Raw genomic sequence first — 27472 nt, forward strand, 5'->3', positions numbered from 1 at the left:
GGTGTTTCTGTGTGCTCTGGCTTCCGTCACAGTGTCCCGTGTTGCACCAGAAGCGGTTTAGTCCTGTTGGCCACATGACCCAGAAAGCTGTCTGTGGACAAACACCGGCTCCCTCAGCCTGAAAGCGAGATGAGCGCCACAACCCCGTAGTTGCTTTTGACGGGACTTAACCTGGCTCCCAGTACGTTTCCGAGCACAATGTGTTGGTGCTGACCATTAAAGCCCTAAACGGCCTCGGTCCAGTATACCTGAAAAGGAGCGTCTCCACCTCCACTGTTCTGCCTGGACACTGGTCCAGCACCGAGGGCCTTCTGGCGGTTCCCTCACTGCGAGAAGCCAAGTTACAGGGAACCAGGAAGAGGGCCTTCTCGGTGGTGGCACCCGCCCTGTGGAATGCCCTCCCACCAGATGTCAAAGAGAAAAACAACTACCAAACTTTTAGAAGACATCTGAAGGCAGCCCTGTTTAGGGAAGCTTTTAATGTTTAATAGGTTATTGTATTTTAATATTCTGTTGGAAGCCACCCAGAGCGGCTGGGGAAACCCAGCCAGATGGGCGGGGTATAAATAATAAATTATTATTATTAACCGTCCAGCGATCCTTTACCTTCCTGCCACTCAGCCTCTATTAAAATTGTGTTTCCCCCCCCCCCAATTTTATTTTATTTTTGGTTTTCACAACATTATCAACAAACAAACACATAAGACAAACAAACATAAATCATAGCCTTATTGAAAATTACACTTGTTTCCATTGTTAAATGACTTCCTTGCTTCCCCTTGGTTGAATTTCATTACACGTCCTTTTAACGGTTTTCCAAATCACAGTTCTTATAAATTTTAACTTCAGCATCCTTAGAACTTCACATTATGAAATTAAACATATTAATTCGACACTTAAAATCCTGAGCCAATTAAGTATCCGCAAGCTGTTTTCAGTTAATTTAACTTCACATATTTAACGAAGTAATCATTAAATTTAATCCACAGCCTCCATTAAAATTGGAATCGCGACCTGGAAAAATAAAATAACAGCAGAGACGCTGCAACTCTACAGACGACACCACCTTCGCCCCGCTTTGGTCCTGCCCCGCACCCGGCGTGGAGCCGGACGTCGTGGCCACCTCCTCCCGCCCCTTACCCCTAAGGTCTCCACCCCGGGGGCGGGGCGACGCCGCGCTGGCGCAGCGCTGTCCCCGCCCACCTGCCCGTCCTTTTGCGACGGAGGGGCGGGGCGGGGCGTTCAAGAGGCGCTGCCGTAAACGCGGCGTCGCTTTGCGGCGTCTCTGAGGCGAGGCAGGCGGGCGAGCTGGGGCTCAGCCAGGCGGGCTCCGGATCCGCTCTGCCGTCCTTCGCGCGTTCGCTTCCCACCCGGCAACCCCTCGGCCGAGAGCGATGCTCCTGACGGTCTTCTGCCTGCGGCGCGACCGCTCCGAGCTCACCTTCTCGCTCCAGGTGGACGCCGACTTCGAGCTCCAGAACTTCCGCGCCCTCTGCGAGCTCGAGTCCGGCATCCCCGCCGCCGAGAGCCAGGTCAGCGCGCGCCCGGGAGGGGGAGGGGTGCGCGTGCCCGGGGCTGGGACATGAATAGAACTGAGCGGGGAGGGGGGAAAATCAGGCCAGGCCAAAGGGGCACGTGTGTCTCTCCGTGTGTGTGCTCTCTCGCGCCTCCCCCTCTTACTCCGAGTAGACCCTCTTTTTAAACGAGGGCGGCTTAATCCGGCCTTCCTTGCTTTTTAATCAACTTCGGGTTAAGCTGTGGTTCCTGCATTGCAAGGGCGGGGCGGGGGTGCGACTAGATGACCCTAGTCGTCCCTGACCCCTTCCAGCCCTGCAGGCCTATGGAAGGGTCTCCTCTTGAGTAGGGCTCACCGTTTGGATGCATGGGTCCGGCTCTCCCCAGCTGGGTGAATGGGGTCTTGACCCAGCAGTGTGTGTATTTCTCCCTCCCCCCCTCCCATATATCTGCTTTCTTAAGGTTTTCAGTCATGTTTTATTTATTTATTTATAAATAATTATCCTGTGTGTAAGTCACATGCGAATCACCTCTTTACATGTTGCGCCATTTGCCTTTTAAACTGTAATTTGCTTTGGGCACCTTTGGCAAAAAAGTGGTATGTGAATATGATAAAGATAGTATGATTAGTAAAGCAGTGGTGGGGATAGTTGTCTCCCTCTGAAAAGCTTCAGGGTGCCCAACCCCGTGGGTCATATCCATGTAAGTTCTACCAAGAGTAGACCCATTGAAGGGAATGGAGCAAAGTTACCCATGCCCATTTATTAAAATCGTGTCCACTCTGTGTAGGGTTAGCGTTGCCAAAGAAATCAACAAATTTCAGTGCCAAGCACAGTCCAAATAATACACTAGCTCTTCTCAGACTTCTTTAAATGAATAAAGACTAACTCAGTCCAATTATTGTTAGTGGGCCTCCGCTGAGTAGGACCCACATTGGCTATACAACCAAATGGACAGTATCTGTCCAGTGTTAGCCACCTGTACTCAAGAGTAGACCCATTTGCATCTAATGGGGTGGGGTTGCTTCATAAGCCCATTATTGGCTTCAGTGTGGGCTATTCTCGAGTATGCCTAGCTAACATTGGATGGGTGTCTTCCAGGTGGATCAAAGCACCCTTTCCCAACCTGGAACTTTCTAGAGCAGTGGTGGCCAAACTTGGCCCTCCAGCTGTTTTGGGACTACAATTCCCATCATCCCTGGACACTGGTCCTATTAGCTAGGAAGGATGGGAGTTGTAATCCAAAAACAGCTGGAGGGCCAAGTTTGGCCACCACTGCTCTAGACATTGCTGGACTCCCATCAGTGATCCTGCATGACCAGGGAGCTGAAGGCCAGCAGCATCCAGGGGGGCTGCGGTTTCTCAGTCCCTGCGTTAAAAGAAGGAAGAATAGCATTGGAGGTAGCTAGGGCCAGTAAAAGCAAGTGGCATTGGTGGCTCTCCAGGTTTTGTCAGACTCCCAATTCCCAGTGTGGCCAGTGATGGGGTGGTAGCCCAGCAACAACTTGTGCTCTGGTTGTGTAGGAGGCATCCTTGGTGGGGTGTTTGTTGGGTGCTGTGCTGCAGTTTGTATCGCAGCTGGCTCTGTTGGTGGCTCCTCATGATATGTGATAAAACTCTGCCTGGCTTTTCGCGAGAGACTGATAAAGGAGGCGGTGTCGGCGGTCTCTGCGTGCCACAGTGTGCAGCTTGTTAAAAGCAGAGTGGGAGAGGAAAGCCCCTGCTGAGCTCTCCTAGGAGCATCTTGCATCAGGGATTGGGGTGGGGCCCACTTCGTCCAGCTGTGGGTCTGTAAAAATGAAAGCAGCTTAAGCTGCTTTGGGCCAAGTCAACCGGTTTGCCCGAGTGTGGCTGACACAGACTAGCAGCTGCTCTCACGCCTTGGTCTTTCGCAGCCCTACTTGGAGATCCTGGTGGAAAGTGAACATGGGACCTTCTGCATGCCAAGCAGGGGCTTTGCCACTAAGGTAGAGAGGCTAGGTTTTTAGGATTGTCTGTGTTTACCCTGGCCCTCTTTACCCTGGGCTTTGACCCTGTTCTTGTGATTGTAAGTTTAAAACAGTTTTTAATGTTGTGTTTTAAATATTGCAAATTGCCCTGGGTTCTTAGGGTGAAAGGTGAGTAGTAAATTTAAATAAATAATAATTCAGCTTAGAAGATAGTTATGCTGATCTGGCCCCTGTAGCCACCCAGAGGAGTCTCCGTGGTGTGGTTCATGTTTCTCAGGAGTGCATCAGGCCCTACACACCTGAAAAGAATGAAGACCAACCAATGCCAGTGGGTCTTATCTGGAGTAGAGCTTAGTTGGAATCAACCTTGTCCCATGGGAAGGTAGGGAGTCAAAAGGAGGACCTCATAGCTTGGAAGTCTCTTGCAGTCAACAGGACTTTGCAGGATGAGGCAACCGCCTGGCACAGAGGAGTGAGTGTCCGGCTCATCTTGGGTTGGCAACGTGAGGTCCTTCCCCGGACTCTTGCGCCAGAGTATCATGACCGTCTATTTTAAGATTGTGGGAAGCTGTGAATTCTCTCCTGCCTCCATAGCTAAACTGCTCCCTTCATGCAGGCAGTAAACATCATGGAGCAGTAAACACCGTGGACCTCCCAGATGGGCCCCCGGATCCTTGTCTCAGAGTAGGGAGCCCCCCTTGACTCACTGGGCCTCCTTTTACGCCCCTTCTGTCCTGCCTCCTCAATCTCTCTCCCTGCCTCCTTCTCATATTGCACGTTATGGACTGGTGATAGAAGGAAGCTGGAGGGGAACAGGGCTGGTGGGTTGCGGGAGGCGGGGAGATGTTCCCCCAGTGAAACATTGAGGGATCCAGCCCAGTCCATGCCCACCTCTCAGAGAGCTGGCCAGGTGTCTCCTGGTACTGGAACCCCTTGCACTTGCCTTTGCTGCGTTTCCTGGCGCCCCTCCCTTGACGGAGGTGGCTCCTGCCTCTGATAGAACTGGCTCACCCACAATCCTTTGTGCCAGTTGGGCAAGATTGCTCAGGCTTGTGGGCGGCTCTGGAGGAGCTGCTTTTGAATTCCCATCTTGCACTGTGAATGACGCATCCCACAGTAGAGGTGTGCACGACTTTTGCCAACTCCTAATGGTGTCTTGGGACTGGGAGGAGAAGCGACTTCCTGGAGGCCAAAGAGCTCCCTGCTCCGCGCCAGGCTGGCTGGTGTAAGTAGTGTGTGTTTCATAACCTGGATCAGTTCAGAGAAGAGCCTCTGACTTGGCTGCTTTTGTGAACTGTTTGAGTCAAGTGTGGCTCTTTTGCTCCTGGGCTGTCTTTGTCTAGGGCTGTGCCATGGGATGTCAAAACTATAAGTTGGAAAGCGAAAGTGATACTTACCTGCCTGAGGATTTGTGTGGGGAATTCAGCAAAGCCCTCTCTCCCTCCTCCATCAAGCCTGCTCTTTCGCTGACATGGCGTTTTCTTGCCACCTCTTGTCTGCCTTGAAAGTGTTTAGATGCAAAGCTGTCATAAGGCGCTCACCTGATAGCCAGCAGTCCTGTGTTTGAGTGTTATCTCTCAGGCCATTGACTTCCAGTGCAGGTTTCATGAAGCAAAGCAAGATAACGATAGCATTATCTGTGGTTTTGAGTGTGGTTGCGCAGGGAAATGTGGAAGGAGTTCCCCCCGCAAATGCCAGGTTTCTTATAATAATAATTTAATTTTTACAAATATTTATACCCCGCCCATCCAGATGGGTTGCAGCTTCCAACACATATAAAAACATAATAAAACGTCAAACATTAAGAACTTCCTGATACAGGACTGCCTTCGGATGTCTCCTAAAAGTTGTGTAGTTCTTTATCTCCTTGACATCTGATTGGAGGGTATTCCACAGGGGAAAACATTGCGTTACATGTCCTGAATCAGTCCAAAGCACAGCACAAGCCCCCAGTCCTCATTCTTCTGGCACCCTGTTGGCTAGCAAAAGTGAGGCAAGCTGAGTCTGTCCTGCTTAAGGCCTGATCCTCACAGATCCCTCTGGGGATCTTCCATCCTGTGTGTGTCCGGGCAGCAGTGGAGTGCGGACATTTATTCTCTCCTGTCGGAGCTTTCTTGGCAGTCCTTTTCTCCTAGTTGTTTATTAACCAGCCTTCCCTTGTCTCCCAGATTGTTTATGCAGAGCAACCCCTGACTGACAACCACCGGTCGCTGGCTTCTTACGGCTTGAAAGACGGTGACGTGGTGATCCTGCAGCAAGTGGAGAATGCGGGGGTGCGGCCCCCAGCCCCATTTCCCGGTGAGGAAGGCTCCCTCTTCACCCCACCCTGTCCCTGTCAGACTTCTCCGTGGTCTGGGCTGTCCACAGGACTCAGGTCACATTGAGCCTAGGAGTCTGTTGATTCTCTAACCATTTAACTTTGCTGTTGTTGTAAACAAAATCTGCCCCTTTCCCCTTATGGGGTATCCAAGAGCCCATATAGAGTCCTTACGTGGGTTCCCTATTGGTAGGAGAAAATAACAGAGGCCAACCAGAGAATATTGAGAAGCAAAGCAGCTAGTAAGCCTGATCTTTATTAAAGCTGTTGTAACAGGGTGTTCCTGTTCCTGCAGGAGGATGGAGGAGGACCCAGAACAAAGGTGTGCCTGCCCTTATATAGACATTTTAAATTCCCTGCCCTAGAGCTCAAGACCACCCCTCCATACATCATACCTACATCACAGAAAAGGTGGTCTACAACAGAAATTTGAATGTTGTTGTTTTTCCTGTCTGCCAGTTTATCTGATAATGCCTTATCTGATTGCCTTTCCTGGTAGTCTGCCCATTCCTTTGAAATGGTGATTACCCAATTCCTGCCCTCCCTCCTTGCAGAGAAAACATTTGGTCAGTTTGGGAGTCAAAATGGTTTCAGGGCGGTCTTCCTGTGCTGCTCCAGACATGTGGTCCACATATCTATGTTTGTGCTTGGTTGGTACATTTATGAACATTCATTATATATATAAGATCTTAGTTTTTTTATTGCACTGTCTTAAATAACGGTTTCATTAAAAGGTTTCTGAGCCAGTGTGTCTTACTGTTAACCAGAAGTTTGGTGGTTTGAGCCCACCCAGGGGCAGCTGTGGGTGGGATTCCTGCATTCTATAACTCTATGAAACTGTGGGCTGAGCCAGCCTCTTCCTCTTGTCCTGCTTTGGGAAACTGCCTTCTGCTCACCGCTGTTCCTACTGCTCCACTCTTGAGCATTGCTTCCTTGTCATGCTCTGCACATGCTGAGACCGCAAGGACACTTGTGAGCTTCCTCTTCCCTGGAGCCGGCCATTGCTTGCCCAGGAGGAAAAAGCAGGAAATTCCTCGTGGCAGAGGCTGCTGTGATCCCGGAGCTACCATTGCTGTGTCTCTTGACTGGATCTTCATATATCTAAAGGGCTGTCACATGGAAGATGGAGCAAGCTTGTTTTCTGCTGTTCCAGAGGGCAGGACCTGAACCGATGGGTTCAAGTTACGAGAAAGGAGAGTCTGGCTAAACGTCAGGAAAACATTCTGGCAGGGAGAGCTGTTTGACAGTGGACCAAACACTCTCAGAAGGGTGTGGACTCTCCTACATAGCAGGGCTTTAGGCACAGGTTGGATGGCCATCCTGTCCAGGACTATGTCACTGTCATTTCCGGGGGTTGGACTAGATGACCATTGGGGCTCCCTTCTAGCTTTACAATTCTGTGATTCTATTATTTTGTCAACCTGCTGAACTACATTGTGGAGGCTGGATACTTGGCATGGCTGAGTGTGTGTGTATATATGTGCATAGGTGTCAAAGTTTTCCTTTTTTAAAAAGGGAATCTCCCTTATTCCGAATAGGATTCCTCGCAAGAAAAGGGAAAAGTTGACATGTGTGTATCAGAGGGGATTGGGCCTTGGGCCCCCCCCCCCATACGGTAAAAATCACCAGGGCTAGTATGAACTGTTCTGTTAATTCCCCTCTGCCTAGGTTTGCCCAGGATAGACTTCAGCAGCATCACAGTTCCTGGGACTTCAGGCCAACCTACCCAGCTGCCCTCACTGGCACCCCCTGTGCAGCAGCCCTCCTCGCAGCCCGGCCCGTCTCCTCCCGAGTTCCCCTCCCCACCGCAGGGCTTGGACAACCCGGCGCTGTTGAGAGACATGTTGCTGGCCAATCCCCACGAGCTTTCCCTGCTGAAGGAGCGCAACCCACCCCTAGCAGAGGCTCTGCTCAGCGGGGACCTGGGTGAGTATCTCCCCCGGCGTGGGGCGTTTGTGCCGGAGGAGAAGAAACCCCCTGGATTCTTTGGGGTAACTTGCTGGAAGGCTGCAGGACGGGAGAAGAATGGGTGCTTTAGCCTCATGGCTGTGCTCAGGTGGGTGGGTGGGTGGGTGCATGGTTTGACTTCCTGGTTTTTGCACTATCCCAGTCTGATGAGGATTTGGGGAGAGGAGGGAAGTGAGGAGTGTTTGGAAAGAAACTGGAGCTGGGTGGTGCACGTGGAGCGCTTCGTGAGCTGTTGAGGCGTGCCACAGAAATGCTAGCTGTGGCTGCCAGTTGCTATTGTATTTTTTCCCCCAATTTTTTTTTTATTAGTTTTCCAAGTTTATAACAAACAAACAGAAAAAAAAACCATCAAGAATAAACAAACAAACAAACATTATTCATGGCTATAATAATTCCACTTTTGTTAACATTGTTAAGTGACTTCCTCAAATCCCTCTGGCTGAGTTTCCATATAAATCATTGTAGCAGTATTCCAAAACTATTTTCACATAAAATTTACTTAGTCAATTAACATCTTTCTTTCTGAGATCCAGCACCGAGGGCCTTCTGGCGGTTCCCTCATTGTGAACATCTGAAGGCAGCACTGTTTAGGGAAGTTTTTAATATTTAATGCTGTACTGTTTTTAACATTTGATTGGGAGCCGCCCAGAGTGGCTGTGGAAATTCAGACAGATGGGCGGGGTATAAATAATAAATAATTTAGTCACTATTGTAAATGTCTTTCCTTACTCTAGAGAAGTTCACCCGGGTGCTTGTGGAGCAGCAGCAAGATCGAGCCCGCCGGGAGCAGGAGAGGATCCGCTTGTTCTCCGCTGACCCTTTTGATCTTGAGGCTCAGGCCAAGATCGAAGAGGACATTAGGTAGGCAAAGGTCTGGGAGCCACCCCTGGGGGTGCAAGTGGCTTGTTGGTTTCAAACCTGGAGCAAACGTAGTGCAGATTTGTCGCCTCCTGGCTGAGCCTTCTCTGAACTCCTGCGCCTCCCTGACCTCTAAGGGGGTGGGGGACAACAGGTATCCTCAAACCCACATCTGTTGGGTTTATGAGGAAGAGCTGTAGCTCAGTGGCAGAGTGTCTGCCTTGCAAACCGAAGGTCCCAGGTTCAGCTCCTAATGGCATTTCCAGGTAGGTTTGGGAAGAGACTCCCTGCCTGCAACCCTGGACAGCTGCTGCCTGTCAGTGCAGACAGTAGTGAGCTAGATGGACCCAAGGGTCTGACTCTGTACAGAGCAGGTGGGAAAGAATCTCAGGCAACATCTCTACACATGCATGCACACAGAGAGCTAACCTGTGAAGTATCTCGGGGGCCCTGCACGAGGCCAGGCCTGCTGTGTTGCTGTGGGTCAGCCCTGTTGTCAGCTTCACCCTCTGACCCAGGGAGTCGCTCTGCCTCTAGCATGGAGCACGTGGCAGGCAGCCCAGTCAGGGAAGGCTAATCCATGGTGCTGGCGGTTAATGCTTGCCCTTCACCCGTGTATTGATGTTGGATCCAGGCAGCAGAACATCGAGGAGAACATGACGATCGCCATGGAGGAGGCCCCGGAGAGCTTTGGCCAGGTGGTGATGCTCTACATCAACTGCAAAGTCAACGGCCACCCTGTGAAAGCCTTTGTGGACTCAGGTGAGTTAGGCTAAGAGATAGCGACTGGTCCAAGGTCACCCACTGAGCGAGGATTGAACCTTGGCTTCCTGGATCCTAGTCCCACATGCTAACCACTATGCCAAACTTGCTCTTGTCACCCAGCAAGACATTGGGCTGCTTCCAGTGCTGGGTCTACTCTTGAGTAAACCTCTGTTGGTTACAACCCCTTGCCTTGGTCCTGTGCACTTAATTCTAAATTTCTGCTGTGCTTGCGAGAGAAGGAGGGGAGAGCCTTGCTCCCAGAGGCAAATGTTTTCCCAAGCATTGCCCCCGTAATGGGGAGAGTATGGGACAGCTGCCCCTTTTGCTCCCTGGGAAGAGGTTGGGTGTGCCTTTTAACACCGGCTGCTGTATTTCTGGCAGGGGCACAGATGACCATCATGAGCCAAGCGTGCGCAGAGAGGTGCAACATCATGCGGCTGGTGGACCGGAGGTGGGCAGGCATTGCCAAAGGCGTGGGGACCCAGAAGATCATTGGCAGGGTCCACCTGGGTAAGGGCGGCAGATTCCTTGCAGCTGGCTGGCGGGGCAGGGAGGGTGGGGAGCTCCCTGCTTCCAGAGCCAGAGTCGAGGCTGCTGCAGGCAGCACAAAGTGGAACTCTTATCCCACAGGAGGCAGTGATGACCGCCAACTTGCAGAGAGCATGAGCTAGACTCACAGAGGAGGGTAGAGGCTCTGTGTTCCCTCTGCTGTCAGAGGCAGGAAATTTATTTTTTTATTATTATTTATTGAATTGATATACCACCCCATACCCGGAGGTCTCAGGGAGGTTCACAGAATAAAATCAAAATATAAAACTTCAAAATGCATAATCAAAATAAAAACAACAACCCAATAACCTCCCATCCCCCCAAAAAGCACATTTTAAAATGGCATAGGATCCTCACAACATTTAACAAACCCGGACAGGAGCCACTTGCTGGAAATACCATGATCTCAGACATGTCTGCAGTGATATTTATGAAATATTGCTCTGAATGTTTATGAGTGCCAGTGGCTGGAAATCACAATTAGGGAAGAATTGCTCTTGTGCTCGAATCCTGCTTGTGGGTGGCCACCGGGAGAACAGGGTGCTGGACTTGGGTGGGAATTCTAGCCTGATCCTGCTTCGGGCAGCTGCTTACGTTAATACGACTTGTCATGGCCAACGGCTAGAACAATGAAGTTACTTGAATTGGATTGGTTTGGTTAATATGCCAGTCTCTCTTCTCTCCTCCCCACCCCCAACCTGCTTTAGCTCAGGTCCAGATTGAAGGAGATTTCCTGCCTTGTTCGTTCTCCATCCTGGAGGAGCAGCCCATGGATATGCTCCTGGGACTGGACATGCTGAAGAGGCACCAGGTGAGGCTGGCAAAGGCGGCAGCATCCTCTCAAATGTGTATATGTGGGTGTCTCTGTGTGTGGTCTTCGCCCAGCAGCTTCTATCCTTTTTTAAAAAAACAAATACAGTGGTACCTCGGGTTAGGTACTTAATTCATTCCGGAGGTCCGTATTTAACCTGAAACTGTTCTTAACCTGAAACACCACTTTAGCTAATGGGGCTTCCTGCTGCTGCTGCGCCGCTGAATCACGATTTCTGTTCTCATCCTGAAGCAAAGTTCTTAACCTTAAGCACGATTTCTGGGTTAGCGGAGTCTGTAACCTGAAGCGTATGTAACCTGAAGCATATGTAACCAGAGGTACCACTGTACAGTGATACCTCAGGTTACAGGCTCTTTGGGTTACAAACTCCGCTAAGCAGGAAGTGGTTGCTCCAGGTTAAGAACTTTGCGCCAGGATAAGAATGGAAATTGTGTGGCAGCAGGAGGCCGCATTAGCAAAAGCACACCTCAGGTTAAGAACTATTTCAGGTTAAGACCGGACCTCTGGAACGAATTAAGTTCTTAACCCGAGGTACCACTGTATGTTCAATAGGTTTTTTTTAAGCGTCATACAGAAATCCTGCAAATTAACTGCTATCAGGATTTGATAGCAGTATACATAGTCCATAAACAATTGAGGACCGCTTGGAAGGAAGAAGTTCCCGCCAAAGAAGAACGGATAAGTAAGGTGATGGACTATGCAGAATTGGCAAAGTTAACAGCCAGAATAAGAGAATCTAACAATGATTGTTTTGTGGAAGTATGGAAGCCCTTTTAGGACTACTTAAGGAGATATTATAGTTCAGTGACCTCGCATGCAGGATTTGAATTATGAGCCACAGAAGGAATTGGAGAATACAGTTTTGATGTGTTGGCATAAGAAAAAGAATGCAGTGAGCAGCAGAGGGGGGAGAAATTAAAACACCATGGAAAGTGGGGTGGGAAGTAGAGAAAAGACAAAATCATTATATTAATATTTTTTGAAAATTCAATAGGAATTGATTATAAGAAAAATAAAATTATTTTTATTCACTGTTGAACAAAAACAAATGTAAAATAAAACCAAAGCAACTAAGCCACAGGTATGTGACTGCGAGGAAGGTAGCAGCTGGAACTACTTGTGGCATAGACATAATGGTTAAACAAGATGGTTAAAAACCATGGTCTCTATATTATACTGAGGGAAGGTAACTGAATGGATTCAGGGCATTTGAATGCTTTACCTGTCACATTCATTTGAAGCTGTCTGGCATTAGGGCATTGCCTGCAGTTGAGAGCAATGAAGCTCCCCTGGTGTCCCCTAACCAGGATCTCTGCTCCTTCCCACCCACCACCAGTGTTCCATAGACCTCAAGAAGAACGTGCTGGTGATTGGCACTACCGGCTCCCAGACGACCTTCCTGCCGGAGGGGGAGCTCCCCGAGTGTGCAAGGTTGGCCTACGGGGCGGGGCGAGAGGACGTGCGGCCCGAGGAGATCGCAGACCAGGAGCTGGCAGAAGCCATACAGAAGTCCGTCGACGAAGCAGGTACGGCAAGGATACGCATGGTGGAGTGGCAAGACACCTGCTTGGCATGCCAAAGGGCCCCAGGCCCAGTTCCTGGAATCTCTAGCTGTAGGGCTGGGAGAGCCCCTCCCTGCTTGCTGTCCTGGAGAGCTGCTGCCAGCCAGTGTAGGTCAGTGCTGAGCTAGATGGGCCCAAGGTTCTGGCTCTGTGTTTCTGTTGACAGAACTTTCTGTTTCCCCTTTGCCAACCTGGCTGGCCGTTTTTGTGCAAGCCACTGCAAAGGCTGAGAGCGAGAGGAGTTGTAGTCTGAAGCGCTTGGAGAGCACCAAGCTGGTTTAAGAGCATGCCAAGCGTAGAGGCTTCTTCCTCACGCCTCCTAGAGATGGTGCCTGTGACTTTTTAATTTGTTAATCTATTAAACCCTTATTAACCTAACCAGTTAATCAGTTGAAAGTTGCAGAACCCCGTTTGCTTAGAAATTTTATAAAAGGAATCGCAGTTACCTTTGTAACCCGCTTGCCAAGGAGCGCGGTGGTGGTTTAGCCTTACAGCAACCCAGTGAGGTAGCCTCGGCTGCAAGACACTGGCTTTCCCAAGGCTCCCCAGTGAATGATGAACCCAGGCCCAAGGCTGCCTTCCTGGCCACTGAGCTTTGTTGGCTGCTCAACCAATAAGACTCGGAAGGCACCAGAGGCCCCTTCCTGCTCTCTGCGGGCCCTGCTTCCACCTTGGTCCCAAAGCAGGATTGTCCCCTCCTCACAAGCCAGGCTAGGTGTCCTCCATTGCAGCAGAACAGCGCACACAGAATCATAGGATAGAACTGGAGAGTTGCAAAGGTCCCAAGGGGTCATTGTGGCCCAGCCCCTCTTGCAAAGCTAAGCATACTGAAGTAAGGTCAAGGTAAAGGGACCCCTGACCATTAGGTCCAGTCATGGCCGACTCTGGGGTTGCGGCGCTCATCTCGCTTTATTGGCTGAGGAAGCCGGCATACAGCTTCCAGGTCATGTGGCCAGCATGACTAAGCCGCTTCTGGCAAACCAGAGCAGCGCATGGAAACGCTGTTTACCTTCCTACCGGAGCGGTACCTATTTATCTACTTGCACTTTGACGTGCTTTCGGACTGCTAGGTTGGCAGGAGCAGGGACCGAGCAACGGGAGCTCACCCCGTCTCGGGGATTCGAACCGCCGACCTTCTGATCAGCAAGTCCTAGGTTCTGTGGTTTAACTCACAGCGCCACCCGCGTCCCATATTGAAGTAAAGCTAGGACCAAATATCTTGGCCCGGTAAAATGCGAGGACCTTGACTGACGCTTTCACCCACCTCCCCACCACCACCTCTGGATGCGTTAGTTGCAGTTGCAGTTGCCCGAGACATCCGAGTCAGAAGAGAGGAGGAGAGGAGACTGCGGAGGGAGCGTCGCCTGTCTTCGGGAGCCTCTGCCCGCCACAGGACCTCCCAGTGCGTCATCTTCTAACGCCTGGCACTCCCCTCACCCAGGCCTTACACTGCTTGGATAAAACAGCGTGCCAGGGGAATTTCTTTGTACTCCAGTCCTGACATTAAAAGCCTCCCGTTCCAACACGTCTAGCTCAGTCTCGAGTTTTGTTCGGAGACCCCTGGCCCACCTCGAGGAGAGACAGGAGTGCTTAGGAGGGCAGGGGGTGGGGCAGGCGGCCTTCATGCCTGTCTCGATGAAGCAACAGCTTTGCCATTCCTCCACCTTCTCTCCCTTTTCTCTGCCAGGCTATTTCTCTCCATCCCCCAGTGCTTCTGCCCGGGCATTTGAGTGGGCAGGCCCCTCTGCTCCTTACTAGTGGCTGCTGTGATTTTGTGGCATTATAATTCTTTACCTGAAACGCACCAGAATTTTTGGTGTTTCAGGAAAAGGAGGTTGGCCCTTTGTTTAGGAGCTAGGGGCTTGGAGTAGTGGTGGATTCTATTTTTTTATATATATAAATATTTATTAGAGTTTTCAATTTTATACAAACAAAAAAGAAAAAGAAAAAAAATATTAAAAACAAATCAATTTCAATACCAATTTTCAATAACATATTTCCTTGACTTCCTCATACCTCCCCTTCTTGTTTTCTAGTTCAAATTGTTTATCCAGCAAATCCTAATCTCTTAACATTCCATTTAACTAACACCTTATTTTCCAATCAACTTCTTAAATTTTGTAACTTAAACAATATTTATACCAATTCTTTTTACCATAACAGCTAGAGACCACAGTGGATTCTAACATTCACCACTACTCCACAGCACATTCAGTCTTGTAAAGCTGAACCAGGCCTGTCTGGTTGCCATATGGGGTGATGTGGAAAGCCTTTGACCACATTCTCGCCCACAGCAGTGAAACGCAGCTTAGATGCTCTTTCCAGAAGCTAATGTTTGTTTACCTACGAGATCACCTGATAGGCTTTTGCTCACGTGCCACATAGACCCTGGAATATGCCCAAGAGCCCGGGCTGAGACTTCTGTGGGGCCCAAGGGCTTGTGGCAAAGGGGCAGAGAAAGAAGGCTTCAGCAGCTGGCAGGCTGATGCAGATCATCCTCAGCCACTGGCCCATGCAAGCAGGGACTAGGCATCCCAAGAACATCTGGAGGGAATTTAGGGCAGGGCAAGCAGTTGCGCTGCACAGAGCACCCAGCTGAGGGGGCGCAAAGTAGTAGTAACAATAATAATAAAACCCATATTTATATGGTAACCTACTGAGACAGGGCAGGTGGGGCTTGTCTACCTGGGAAGGTAGCCCAATTAGGAGAAGGAAACCTTGGATCCAAAACCGCCACTGGATATTTTTGGGAGAAGGAAAGGCTAAGGAGCAAACAGAAATCCGGAGTGGAGTCCCTAAGGCAGTTGGATGGCGCCTTGTCAGCCTCCTTCCAGCAACTCCTGCAAGCTAAGCTGGCGCCAGACGTATTGCTCTGCTTTCCTTTGGACCAAGAGCACCGGGGTCTTGTCACCTGGGGAGCCCAGGAACCCCAGACACTTTGGAGAGGCTTGCGTCCCGGGGAGGTCTCTTTGGTGCTGCTAACACCGCGGCCTGACTTCACTCCCAGAGGCGCACTGTATTGTCTCTCGAGACAGACAGGTGCCAACAACAAGATTGCCTTACCCCATATATGCCCACGACAACTTTGATTGGGTGAACTGGCATTACTACAGATGCCATTTCTACATTTGTAAGAAATCGATCTGTTAGTGTGTTATCTTAGCTCTCTCAAACTCTTTATTTTTGTTAATTTTTCTTAGTGTGATACCGTTACTGTTTTATTTTTTGTAAACCGCTTTGAGGTTTTTGTTTTACAATCAAGCTGTATAGAAATTATGAAATAAAAAATAAAAACAGCACTTGGTAACCCCTGGAAGATGTGGAGTCACTCCTTGTGATGCCCACTGTCACTTTTCTGCCTTGAAAATCTTTAGCAAAGGAAAGCTTGCATTCCATTCTTGAGCTACACATTTGAAAACTGTTCCTCCATGTTCCCCATCCAATGTTGCTGCTGTCCTGCACCACCTCCCCGCTCCCTGCAAGTCTGGCCATCCTGAATTACTTTTAAAATCTCCCCCCACCCCACAGAGGCAACGCTGGAGGCCTCCTCCCTGTCTAGTTCTTGAGCCCTGCTTGGTTTTGTTGGTTTGCGGCAGAGGATGGAAACGTGGCCCCCCTCCCTAGGGACCAGCGGGGGCAGTGCCTGCACAGGGTTAGCAAGCCCATTGAGTCAACTAGAGCCAGGAAAAGATTCTGAAGAGGTAGCGCAGTGGAGATCTTCAGGCAGCTGGAGAGTCCCTTCCTCGCAGACCATCGAGATCTAGATGGCAGGGAGGCAGAGAGGAACCCAGAGCTCAGGCTCAGAAAGTGGCCCAGAAGCATGCAGTGCCAAAAATCCATGCTAGTTGAGAATAGAAGACAGGAGCCCTGCCAGCGCCCATCCACACCGGACGTCGACTGGAGAGCAAGGGGACGGTTCTTGACCCATTCTAAAAAGCAATTCAGTGTGCATTGTGAGGCTAAGATAGCTGAGGATCGTTCCTGGAAGAAGTCCCAGCCGCGAGGAGCTGCTAAGTTGCATGCAGGAATGGGAGGGGACAGGAAAGCAGACCATGACATGAGGACCCACGCGAGGGCTGCAAGCCACCTCCCGAGTCGTTGTGCATGTGCGTGTGTGCTAACCCGAGTTTGGTGTGTTTGTCTCCTAATCCAAACAGAACGCCAGAAGCCTTGATGCATGTTGTGTGGGGTTTGCTGCCGCTGGAGTGGGCCACAGACCAGGTATTCCACCGAGCTCTTCCATCTCCTTGACGGGGGTTGCAGGGGTGGGGACTTTAAAGGAGCTCCTGCCTACTCTGGCATCCTCCCTGGTCGGCGTGGAGCAGGCTCTTGGATCTTCCCAGCGTCTGCTGCAGAGAGAAGAGAACTGCAGAGGGGGGGCATATTTGTGTGGATGTGCTCGATTCAGACAACTTGAGTGCAGTAGTTTTTGGTGGTGCCTGGAGCTGAACACTCAACACCACTCTCTGAGGGATTAACTCACCACTGGCCAGACTTGGCCTCTTTTTCGGATGTTCACCCCAGAACCGATAAGTGGGGGGAAGTGCAGGAGTTTTGTTTTGTTCGGTCTCCGGGGAGTTTCTCAGGTGAGTAGATGCAAAGCGGACCTCAGAACCGTCTGCTTGTTTAAGACTGTTTGCCAAATAACTCAAGTCAGAAATGCAGTGTCATGTTTATTTTAGCTAGCAAAACTTTTAACGCCTTTTGCTCTGGGATTGATTATCTCACAAGACTGACTAACCAGGGAGCAAGAGGCTCATATCCAGATCTGTATTTTCAGGAGCTTAGATGACCCCCGAGCTCAAACCTAACACGTTGCCTAGTGCTGAGCAAATCAGCCTGGCGGGAGGGCTGCTTCTAATACGCCTTTCTTTCAAGACGATTTCAAGCTGCTTGAAATAAAATATATTTTAAAACATGGCCAGGCTACTTTACCACTGAATCCTCTCTCCTTTTTTCACCCTGGGTAAGAGGGAAAATACCCAGTTTTGGATATTTATAGCCTACTCTTAAAACGTTAGCAGGAATGTTGGTTTCACTAATTCCATATTGTTGGAGCATGGGGGAAAATAGTGGAACCTGTAGCTTTGTGGCCGCTCTTGATTCTCAGCCTTATTTATATGCTGTATCTCTGCCAAAGCAGTATGGACAGCTTCCTGCCAAAAGGGCAAGAAGGGGGCGGAGGACGAAGATATCTGGTGCTCGTTTGGGTGCCAGCTGTTGGTTTCATGCTGCATAATAATAATAATGACAGGTGAGGTGACTGCTTGATTGAGGCATCTCTGACAGAAGCCAAGTGGCCCTTTGTCCCAAACCAACCCAGTGGAATCTCAGACCCATAGAATTATAGTGTGGGGAAGGGGCCAGACTGGTCATCTGGTCCAACCCCCTGCGAGGCAAGGGCAAAGGCTGCCCCTGCCTCTCTTCCCCCAGTGTTACTATACTTGGGGTGCGGGTGGAAAAACAGGAGCCTTGCCTAGTGGTTACTAACCTTGGTGGTTCCTTTCTGCTTTCACAGTCGGAAGCAATTCGGATATGAATTACGTGGCTGGAAAGCACACGTAAAAAGAGTGTTCTTGCACTCAGGTCCTGCTTTTGGGCTTCCCATTGGGGCATCTGGTTGAGCACTGTGAGGATTAGATGGACCCCCTTGGGCCTGATCCAGCCTCCAGGCATTTCTTAACAGCACCCTGAGTGCATATCCCAAAGCAAGTCCCGGTGACGCAAGCAAATAGGCTGTACCCCCTGAAGGTTTTATATGCACTCCTAGAATGTATCAAAGGGAGAATCTCATTCCATTTCTCTCTCACTCCCACCCCCCTTTCTCCTCTCCCCTTTATACAGAGAATAGTGACAAAGAAACTACCTCACTAGAAATGCCATCGCTACCAACTTCTGATGGGACGAAATGTCCAGTCCGTTTTCCAGAGATGGGCCCGAAGGCCGGCGACCTGGCAAGCCAATTGCTTGACCGTTCAGTCTCTGCGCCTTCTGTTTTCTCCCACGAGGGCAGCCAGGATGATACTCTTAGCCCCAAGGCGGCCAAGTCCATGGACTCTCTTCTTGAATGCCCAACCAATTTGGAAGGCAAAGAGCCGCTTCTGTCTCCACCAAACCATACTGCTTCTGTCAATTCCGATGCTTCCCCGGCTGAAAAAACTGGAACGGGGTCCCGTCCTTATTCACAGGACCGAGAGCCAGTTGCTCATGGCAGCCTGCAGAAGCCCAGTGCTGAAGACGATCCCCTTGGTCTGGCGCCTGCTGTTGAAGGAGAGGGAGGAAGCCACTTCCTGGGCATTTGTGGGTGGCCAAAGGATCTGGACGGACCCTTCCCTTCAGAGCGGCAGGCAGGGAAACAAACACATAAGCTTCAATTAGACCTGCAGGCACGTGAAACCCTTGGAAACGAGCAGCCTCTGGGTGTGCAGAAGGTACCAGATTACCAGGAGCCTCTCTGCGAGATGGCTGTTTCCCCATCCCCTGCTGATGGAGAACAGAGCCCTGACCACGCCCCCATGGAAAGGGAGGTGGGGTTTTCTGCAGGGGAGGGAAGGAGCTCAGAGAGCCTGCCGCCCGAACACCCTGCAGTGGGAACCACCCAGGACCCTTCAGATCCACAGAGCTCCCTTGGACTGGCTGCTGTGAGCTCAGAATGTGCCATGATGGAGGTGGAATGGGCCAAGCGAGTTGACTCCACTCCGGCCACTGATTTGATGCAGCCAGGAAATGCATTTTTTGAATCGGATACACCCGCCACCCCACCCAGTGGCCAACTGACCGATCAGGCGGAAGACCAGCACGTCTCCCTCTCCTCTGCCTTAAAGGAGCTTCACCAACTTCTTGCTGTCAGTTGCAAAGGGGAGTTAAGCGTTCCTTGGCATGAAGACACCAGCCCGTCCGCGTCTGCCCCTGAAGAGCAAACGGCAGGTGGGGAGATCTTTAAAGAGGAACGCGGATGTGCACGCCTTGAGAGCCAGGATGTGGAACTCCCCATCCTTGAAAGTGCAGGGATACAAGTGTCCATTGACCTCCAGGAGGCCCACAGGTTGGCTGTGACGTCTGAACGGGAGGCTCTGGTCATCCAAGGATCTTCTACTTTGAGCACTTCCCTCTCCCTGAGCCCATCGGCAGCTTCTGCTCAGCTTCCGCACTGTGAATGTTCTGAAAGCCAGCCTCCTCATTTAATTCTGGGTGATGAAACTTTGGAGCAGGGCCAGCGTCTCAGCATGGGTCAAGATGCATCTCTGAGCTCTCAGAGTTCTTTCCCGGAAGAAACTGGACCACCAGACACCTTAAATGAAGGTGCTTTGGGGCCACTCAATGAGCCAACTGGCCCCTTGCTGCCTCTGGGCTTCCCAGATCTCGTGCCCCCCTGGCCCTCTGTTTTCCCTGCTGCAGACATTGATCAGATTGTGGGGGCCGGCTTTACACCCCAGGAAGCTGGTGAGGCTTTGGAGCATGCTGGCGGAAATGCAGACCTTGCCCTCCTCATTTTGCTAGCCAAGAATATAGTCGTTCCTACGTAACCGTGGCAGGAAGACAGCCTGGCTTGCTGGCCTGTACTCCCCACTCCCCCCCCCAAAAAAAGAGTCTGTATCTTGACTACATAGAATATTCTGCTTCGATGATTGAGCCACACTTTTTTTTTTCTTAAAAGAAAAAGGAGAAAGGAGAGAGAATACCATTTATTTTCAGCCAAAGTATCTTCTGTCTTGTTTTCCCTTGTTGAATTTAGGCATTTTAAAAGGAGCAAAGCATTGGTAATGTATCAGCACAGTAGCTTTTTATGATGATTATGGTGATGATTAAGGCAATGTATAATGGAATAAAGTCTTTATTTAAATAACCTGTTTTTAAAAGAAGAGGCCAAATTTAAGAGATGAGAAAGCTGTAGAACGTAGTCCCTCTTCTTCAGCAAATCCTTCAGAAACAGGTGTGGCAGGAGGATCTCTGCTCTCTGGGCTATCCTTTGCCTCCATGGGGTTGATGCTCACAGGGGCTGCAGAACCTTGGGTGCTTAGCAAGCAGCAGAGTGTCACAATGGGGTGCTTTATGCAGCTTTGCAAGGTGGGGTGGGCAAGCCAGGGCCAGCTCCAGAAGCTGAGGAGGTGAGCTCATGAGTTTGCCAAGACCCTGGCAGAAGCGTCTCCACTTCCCCCAAGAATGCCACCATCCACGCTCCGCATGGAGCGGGTGTGGTGATCAGAAAGGTCCCTGAGAGAATACTCCATTTGCATGCTCTTAGGCTGGTTAAGGAGAGCCCCTAAATCTGTCGCAGCCAGTAGAATGATAGGGGCCACCCCTGCAAGCTTGACTGTTGGGTTGCATTCCTGCTGCTGTATCTTGCCTTGCTGATGAGCAGTCAGGCTGGCAACCTAGAAGCAGGAACAGTGCTTTATTCCCCCTAAAAAAAAATGTTTAGGGGTACTCTCATTTTGACTCAAGAAAATCACCATTTTATAGTTCAGATCTGGGGAAAATAAATGCAGTAAATGGACAAAAGTACAAAGATTCACAAAATGTTTAGGGGGTGTACCCCTGCGTCCCCCCCAGGAAAAAAAAACACTGAGCAGGAATAACCATTGAGGCCCAGGGGCTGAACCCAAATCTTGGCAGTAGAGTTGTCCATTTTGAAACGCTCTTTCCCTTCCCCCTATTTTTAAATTTATATATTTTTTGTTTGGGCCTCTCCTGGTGTGTGTTTGGCTTCAAGGGGGAGGGCTAGAATGTGGTGCTGTTGGGTTGTCAACCAGTTCTGAAGGTGCCCCGAAGTTAGCACGGTGGGAGATGATGACATTTGGGCCCCAATGGGTGTGCATGTGTAAACCTCTCACATTCCAAGGTGAGGAACCCAGAAGCCTTTTTCTCCAGCAGGCATCCCCTCTTGAAATGGCTTTTAGGTACATCAGGTATCATGTTTGCCATGGGAATGCCATACACGGAGACCCAAGCCAGGGGGCTCAGCTTTATATTTGCAGGCCCTGCAAAATCCTGAAACTGTCTTTGTTGTGTATGAAAAGAGACTCAGGTTTAAACTAGTGAATTCTCTGTCGTTCTGGCTACTCTGCAGCTTGAGTGTTTCCTTGCGTAACTATCTTGCTGCATTGTCCAGTACTCTGTTTACATTGTAATGGTGATTATCTAGTTCCCAGTGGACCAAAATGGTGCACGGCTGCATTGGGGTTTGAAAAGCAATGAGCAATTGGGAGTGTTGTTTTTTTTTTGCACTGAGTGAACCAAGCTCTCATTGGAACCACACAGCTAAGAGAATATTTTGCAAAGAAAATAAATGGTGGAGACAGGGAAGAAAACGTTCCTGGAGGATCATGAAAATGTCCGAGTCCACCGCTGAAAAGATGGGTGAGATGTGTCAGACTTAATCAGGCTGGACTGTCCTGGGTGCAAAGCAATACTGAGACGGCACTAGGAGAGAGAAGGAAAAGAACGGACACCCTCTTTTCAACAATACCCCAATCTAACTACCCCATTATTCTGTTCCTTCTATCATTCAGACATTACAGATCGCCTTTATGGCAGAGAGCAGACCCAAAGCAAAACATGCCCCCACCACAAATCCATCTAGCTTTGCTAGTTAATACAAGAGCTGTCTTGCTTTCCTTTATTCTGCTCCCTGCCTCACCAGGAACCTGTGTGTGTTGAGTGTCACTAGAACTGATAGGAATGACAATTGGCTTTTATATTTTTCAAAGGGCAGGGCAGCTGTGTTGCTTTGTCCTGTGGTTCTTGACACAACCCGAGATCTCTTCATTAGGGCTTAAACCTAATTAAAGCTCCAATTGTAGGTGTGAGCTGGGACCCGAAAGCAAGAATTGGGCTGCAAGTCTGCATAATATTTCTGTTCCATCTTCGTAATGGCATAGGGGGATTCTTTTGTCATACCCAGGAACATCTTTGCCTCCTCTTCATCTCTCTCTCCTGTAAAGAGGGAAATCCTTACAAAGAAGGCTCTTAGAGTGGAAACCTAGTCCAGGGTGGTAGTTGGGGTTGAAAAGAGAATTCCACTCTAGGGATTATTTGGAAAGAGATTGAAAATAAAACTGCCAAAGTTGTGATTCTATGGAAACGCTGGGCACAGTTCTGTTTTCCTCTGCTCCGATGGGATATTGTGAAGCTGCAAAAAGGGCAACCCAAAATGTGTGGTGTTGGTAGTTCTATCTCAGAACAGTAGAACCCCACAGGGTCGTCCGTTGAATGGTGAGAGGGCAGACAAAAGCAGGTATTTATTCACACAGCGCGTGGTGGAACTGTGGAATTCACTGCTGCAAGGTGTAGTGATGGCTACCAACCTGGGCTGCCTTAAAAGGGGGAGTGGGCAAATTCAGGGAGGATGCTAGCCATGAAGGCTATGCTGTGCCCGTGCTGTCAGGAGGCACCAATGCTTCCGAGATACCAGTTGCTGGGGTGGTGGGACAATGGGGAGAGTGAGGTTGTCTTCGCTTCCTGTTGGGATGCCTGGTTGGCCACTGAGAGAACAGGTGCTGGACTATGCTGGGCTCCCTCTGGGGTGATCCAGCTTCAGGGCTGCTCTTATGGGCTTCAGTCGCAACTACCATTTTTTCCTCCTGCAAGAACCTGCTGTGCGATGTTTTGGACTACAACTTACTTCAGCCCCAAAGCCTGGCTTAAAGGATGTCTTCTACCAGCTTTGATTACTTCCCCTTTGCCATTAAGGGCTGCCTGCTTTAATACAAGAGATGGTCCTGGGGTAGGCATTTGGATGCCTGGCCCTACACTGACCGGCAGCAGCTGTCCAGGGTTTCAGACACAGGAAATTCCCAGCTGCAGATGCCTTCAGGAATTAAAGCTGCAGCCTTCAATGTGTAAACCAGGTGTTCTGCCACTGAGCATATTTCTGATGGTGACTCTCAGGCCTGAGCGGTTTTGCCCATCTCTGAGCTGGCACAAAACCCAAGGTCTCCCAGGTGGCTATTTGGGGCTCCAAACTCTGCCCTTTGGCTCATGTCAGTGTTGGGGCAGAGCTGGTAGGAATCTTGAGCTGATTATATTTTACTTTTTTAATAATAATAAAAACCTCATATTTTGGGGAAACTTGAGCCCCTCAGGGCTGGGTTGGCTTTAATCGTGAGAAATTGGGGAAGCATACCCCACAAATGGACTTGCCTGTTTTTCATAGGAAATCTGCTTCAGCCATAGGTAAGAATTCTGAATTCTGAGGCAGATGAATGTTGTTGCAGTTCAAAACATCTGGAGGGCACCCAGGTAGAACAGGCTGCTTTAGTCTATATAGGGTACCTCTTTTAGAAATACAGTTGCCCCCATTAACAAGCAACGGTGTCTGCAAATTTGTAAGAGAAGTTTTGGATGAGTTTGGGTAGCTTCCCTACAAAAGAGTGTTGGCAAACATCTTTATTTAAATAATGATCTGAGAGGTTGCCAGAGCCGCCGCCACCATTCATGATAATAATTTGCAGAAGATGGTGGACAGCTTACCAAGGTGGGGCCTTTTTCACAAGAGGATGCATGACCTCATCTGAAACTTGGCATGCCACAGGGATACTTCTGGAGCACAGCTTTCCAAATTGTGCGTCGCGACACGTTGGTGTGTTGGCTGCATTGTGTAGGTGTGTTGTGCAAATGCTCCTCCTGGGGCTGGAAAGGGGCACGTTTAACCTCCGGTTTGCTAGTAAAACTGAATTACTGTGTCGAGAAATGATGCGTGTCTAAAAAGTCTGGCCCCAACATGAAAAGTTTGGAAAGCTCTGCTCTAGTGTATGGGCCAAGATGGAGAAAATGTCCAATGCCTGTCTGGATACAAAATCATAGAAATGTAGAGCTGGGAAGCTGAAGCTTCCCTGACAGATGTCCATCCAACCTCTGTTTAAAAACCTCCAATTAAGGAATTTCTGTCACCTTCCAAAGGAGTTGCTGTTGGAACAGCTACCACTGTGAGAAAGTTCTCCCTAATGTTTAGTTCTTGCACAAGAACATAAACCCTGTGTGATAGATGCTGAACAGAGGAAAGGTTCTGGATCCAACGTTAGCCCTACTCGAAGTGGGCCTATTGAGATGAATGAACGCACCTAACTTGGGCCCAGTAATTTCAGTGCGTCCATTCTTGAGTAGAACTTGTCTGTCCTTGAGCTCAGGCTTTTTCCAGTGGTCTGGGCCTCTCAGGAATCCTCAATCTGTTTTGCTTCAATGCACCCTTCTGGGCTATAAACTTATTTGTTTGGGCTGGGTTGTTCTTGCCACCGACAGCTTCAGCATTGTGGGAGCATTCAGAGTTTTGTTGCTGTTTTTCTGATCAAGCTATGTTTTCTGTTACTGCCACTGGCAGCCAACTTTTGGTTCATTTGGTTTTTTTTAATACTTGGGGATAAACAATCAGAAGAAAAACATGTAAAAACATTTTTAAAAATAAAAACAAAGTTTTATCATAATGGTTGTTGGGATTTTTTCCTCCCTTTCTCACTAAAAAACACCTGGAACATAGCTGGGAGAGCTGGGGGGGGGGGCTCATCCAATGAAGCTGAATGTTGGGACAAACAAGAAGAAGGACTTCTTCACAAAGCACATAATTAAGCTGTGGAACGCACTGCTGCAGGATTTAGTGAGTGCTGAATTGGATGTCTTTAATAATAATAATAAATTTTATTTACACCCCAGCCAGAGCCGGGGTCAGGGCGGCTAACACCAGTAAAATTACAGTAAAAACATAATAGGGGGAAAAACCAATTTAAAATACAGGCTAAAATGCAATTTAAAATGCAGCCTCATTTTAAATGTAGCCCATATATCAAAACCAAAAAGGGAGGGAATCATAAGGGTCAGACTGAGTCCAAACCAAAGGCCAGGCGGAACAGCTCTGTCTTGCAGGCCCTGCAGAAAGATGTCAAGTCCCGCAGGGCCCTAGTCTCTTGTGACAGAGCGTTCCACCAAGTCGGGGCCAGTACTGAAAGGGCCCTGACCCTAGTTGAGACCAATCTAACCACCTTGCGACCTGGGACCTCCAAAATGATGTCATTTGTGGACCTTAAGCTCCTCTGCGGGGCATACCAGGAGAGGCGGTCCCGTAGGTATGTGGGTCTTAGGCCGCATAGGGCTTTAAAGGTCAAAACCAGCACCTTAAACCTGACCCTGTACTCCACCAGGAGCCAGCGCAGTTGGTAAAGCACTGGATGAATGTGATCCTGCGGCAAGGACCCCGTAAGGAGCCTCACTGCGGCATTCTGCACCCGCTGGAGTTTCTGGGTCAGCTTCAAGGGCAGCCCCGCGTAGAGTGAGTTACAATAATCAAGCCTGGAGGTGACCATCGAATGGATCACTGTGGCCAGATCAGGGCGAGAAAGGAGCTTGGACAAAACCATAGAGGAGGATGTGGCTATCTTACCTCCGGTATCAGAGGCAGGGTGAATATCTGTTGCTGGCGGAGCATAAGCCAGATAGGGGTTGGCGTGACAGCACCAATACAGCTCCTTGCCGAGGGCACAAGGGAGCCTAGACACACCTTGGCGAGTACTGCTGCACCCATGTCTAGGATATTGGTCCACACAGGCCTTTGATCCAGTAGCGCACTGCTGATGCTGGAGCACTTTTGTATTCTTGCTTGCTTCCCCTCAAGCACTTATGCACACCTTTCCCACTGCGCCCTATAAAGTGGTTAGACAGGTTCAGCTTAGCATCTGTGGGTGTGTGACACCTCCAAGGTGCTTACTCCACCAAGCTAGCAAGATCACCCCAAGAAATAGTTACCTGTTTGGGCTTGCTCTCCTCTTCCACGCCAAGCAGGGTGGCCAACTCTAGTCGCCGTCTTGTGGTATGACTCATCTCTGTCTTTAATAAATAGGCACGGATTTCACCGGTGAAGCCTTGACAAGCTGACAGAAGCGCCAAACTCCAGCTTGCATTTTGCCTCTGGAATGGAATAGAAACTGGCATTATGGCAAGGACATTCGGCCTCAGTCCAGTATACCTGAAGGAGCGTCTCCACCCCCATCATTCTGCCCAGACGCTGAGGTCCAGCGCCGAGGGCCTTCTGGCGGTTCCCTCATTGCGAGAAGCAAAGCTACAGGGAACCAGGCAGAGGGCCTTCTCGGTAGTGGCGCCTGCCCTGTGGAACGCCCTTCCAGCAGATGTCAAAGCGATAAACAACTACCTGACATTCAGAAGACATCTTAAGGCAGCCCTGTTCAGGGAAGTTTTTAACGTGTGATATTTTACTGTATTTTTGGTTTTTATGGAAGCCGCCCAGAGTGGCTGGGGAGGCCCAGCCAGATGGGCGGGGTATAAATAAATTATTATTATTATTATTATTATTATTATTATTATTATTATTATTATACCTTCATTAGGCCAACTGCCACGTCGTACACGCTGTTTTGTAAAACGTTTTGGCTGGCCTAATGCAAGTATTTTTCCCCCAGGGTGAACGCTGGAATTCTTGTAAGGCTGGTAAGATGTGTGCTTGCAGATTTTAAATTAAGGACATCGCTTTAAAAAAAGGACAGCCTTGCAACCCCAAAATACATAGCACAAAAGGAAAACGAATTGGGAGGGAGGAGGAAATGAATAGATAGAAGTTCTTGGAAGGGTGTTCACACAACAAAATGTGTAAACAGGCTCCCATCCAGTGTCAGAAGGGGGCGAATTAGCACAAGCCAAATTTTAGATTGTAAACTTGCTGGGGGCAGGGACCTTACTCTCCCTTGAAATTTGGAAAACGCCATGTGTGTTGAGGGCAGGAGGTCACGTATTTGCACATGCATATTTACACACACATAATTTTGTTAGCGGAAGGAGAAAAGAAGTGTTTGCATCACTGAGCTGAAGGTTGAAGAAAGTTTTTACCTAAGATGGGGGTGCTGGCATGAGGGTATCGAGTTCTTTATTTATTTTGGTATTTAGAACCTACCTTTCTCTGGTCAGTTCCTACCCCGTGCAGCTTGCAAAAATATATCTCTCAAGAGCTTTAAAAACTATCTTAACAATAACACAAGGCTGCATGGTGGAGGAGCTCTGGGTTCAAAGCTGCGTTCAACTGCAAAGCTGCGCGGGTGGACCTTGTTGTTGGCTTCCTCCCTGGGTGGTCGCGGGACTAAAAAGGAGCCGGATGCCCTCACATAAAGCCTGGCCCACCTGATACGTTTGTTGTGAGGAGAATTAGCGGGCAGTGCCCT

At 49.5% G+C, this 27472-nt stretch overlaps 2 protein-coding genes across 6 annotated transcripts in view; one reads left to right on the top strand and one right to left on the bottom strand.

The window, feature by feature from the left end:
• Positions 1-27472, bottom strand: part of FAM131C (family with sequence similarity 131 member C) — a 569848-nt gene that overhangs the window by 284484 nt on the left and 257892 nt on the right. The window lies entirely within an intron of this gene.
• DDI2 (DNA damage inducible 1 homolog 2) lies at positions 1206-24736 on the top strand. Of its 5 annotated transcripts, XM_083629344.1 has the most exons (10): positions 1223-1532; positions 5632-5761; positions 7449-7706; positions 8483-8609; positions 9241-9368; positions 9753-9881; positions 10628-10731; positions 12089-12278; positions 16472-16535; positions 18159-24736. In XM_083629344.1, the coding sequence occupies exons 1-9, from the start codon at positions 1395-1397 to the stop codon at positions 16486-16488; spliced, it is 1221 nt and encodes a 406-aa protein (XP_083485470.1). In that variant the 5' UTR covers positions 1223-1394; the 3' UTR covers positions 16489-16535; positions 18159-24736. The 5 variants fall into 5 exon arrangements, with proteins under 5 accessions (XP_083485466.1, XP_083485470.1, XP_083485467.1 ...); XM_083629340.1 differs by lacking the exon at positions 16472-16535 and having other exon boundaries at positions 1206-1532; XM_083629341.1 differs by lacking the exons at positions 16472-16535; positions 18159-24736 and adding an exon at positions 13608-13839 and having other exon boundaries at positions 1251-1532.

This window comes from Podarcis filfolensis, assembly GCF_964270895.1.
Source record: "Podarcis filfolensis genome assembly, chromosome: 8".
Classification (NCBI taxonomy): Eukaryota; Metazoa; Chordata; class Lepidosauria; order Squamata; family Lacertidae; genus Podarcis; species Podarcis filfolensis.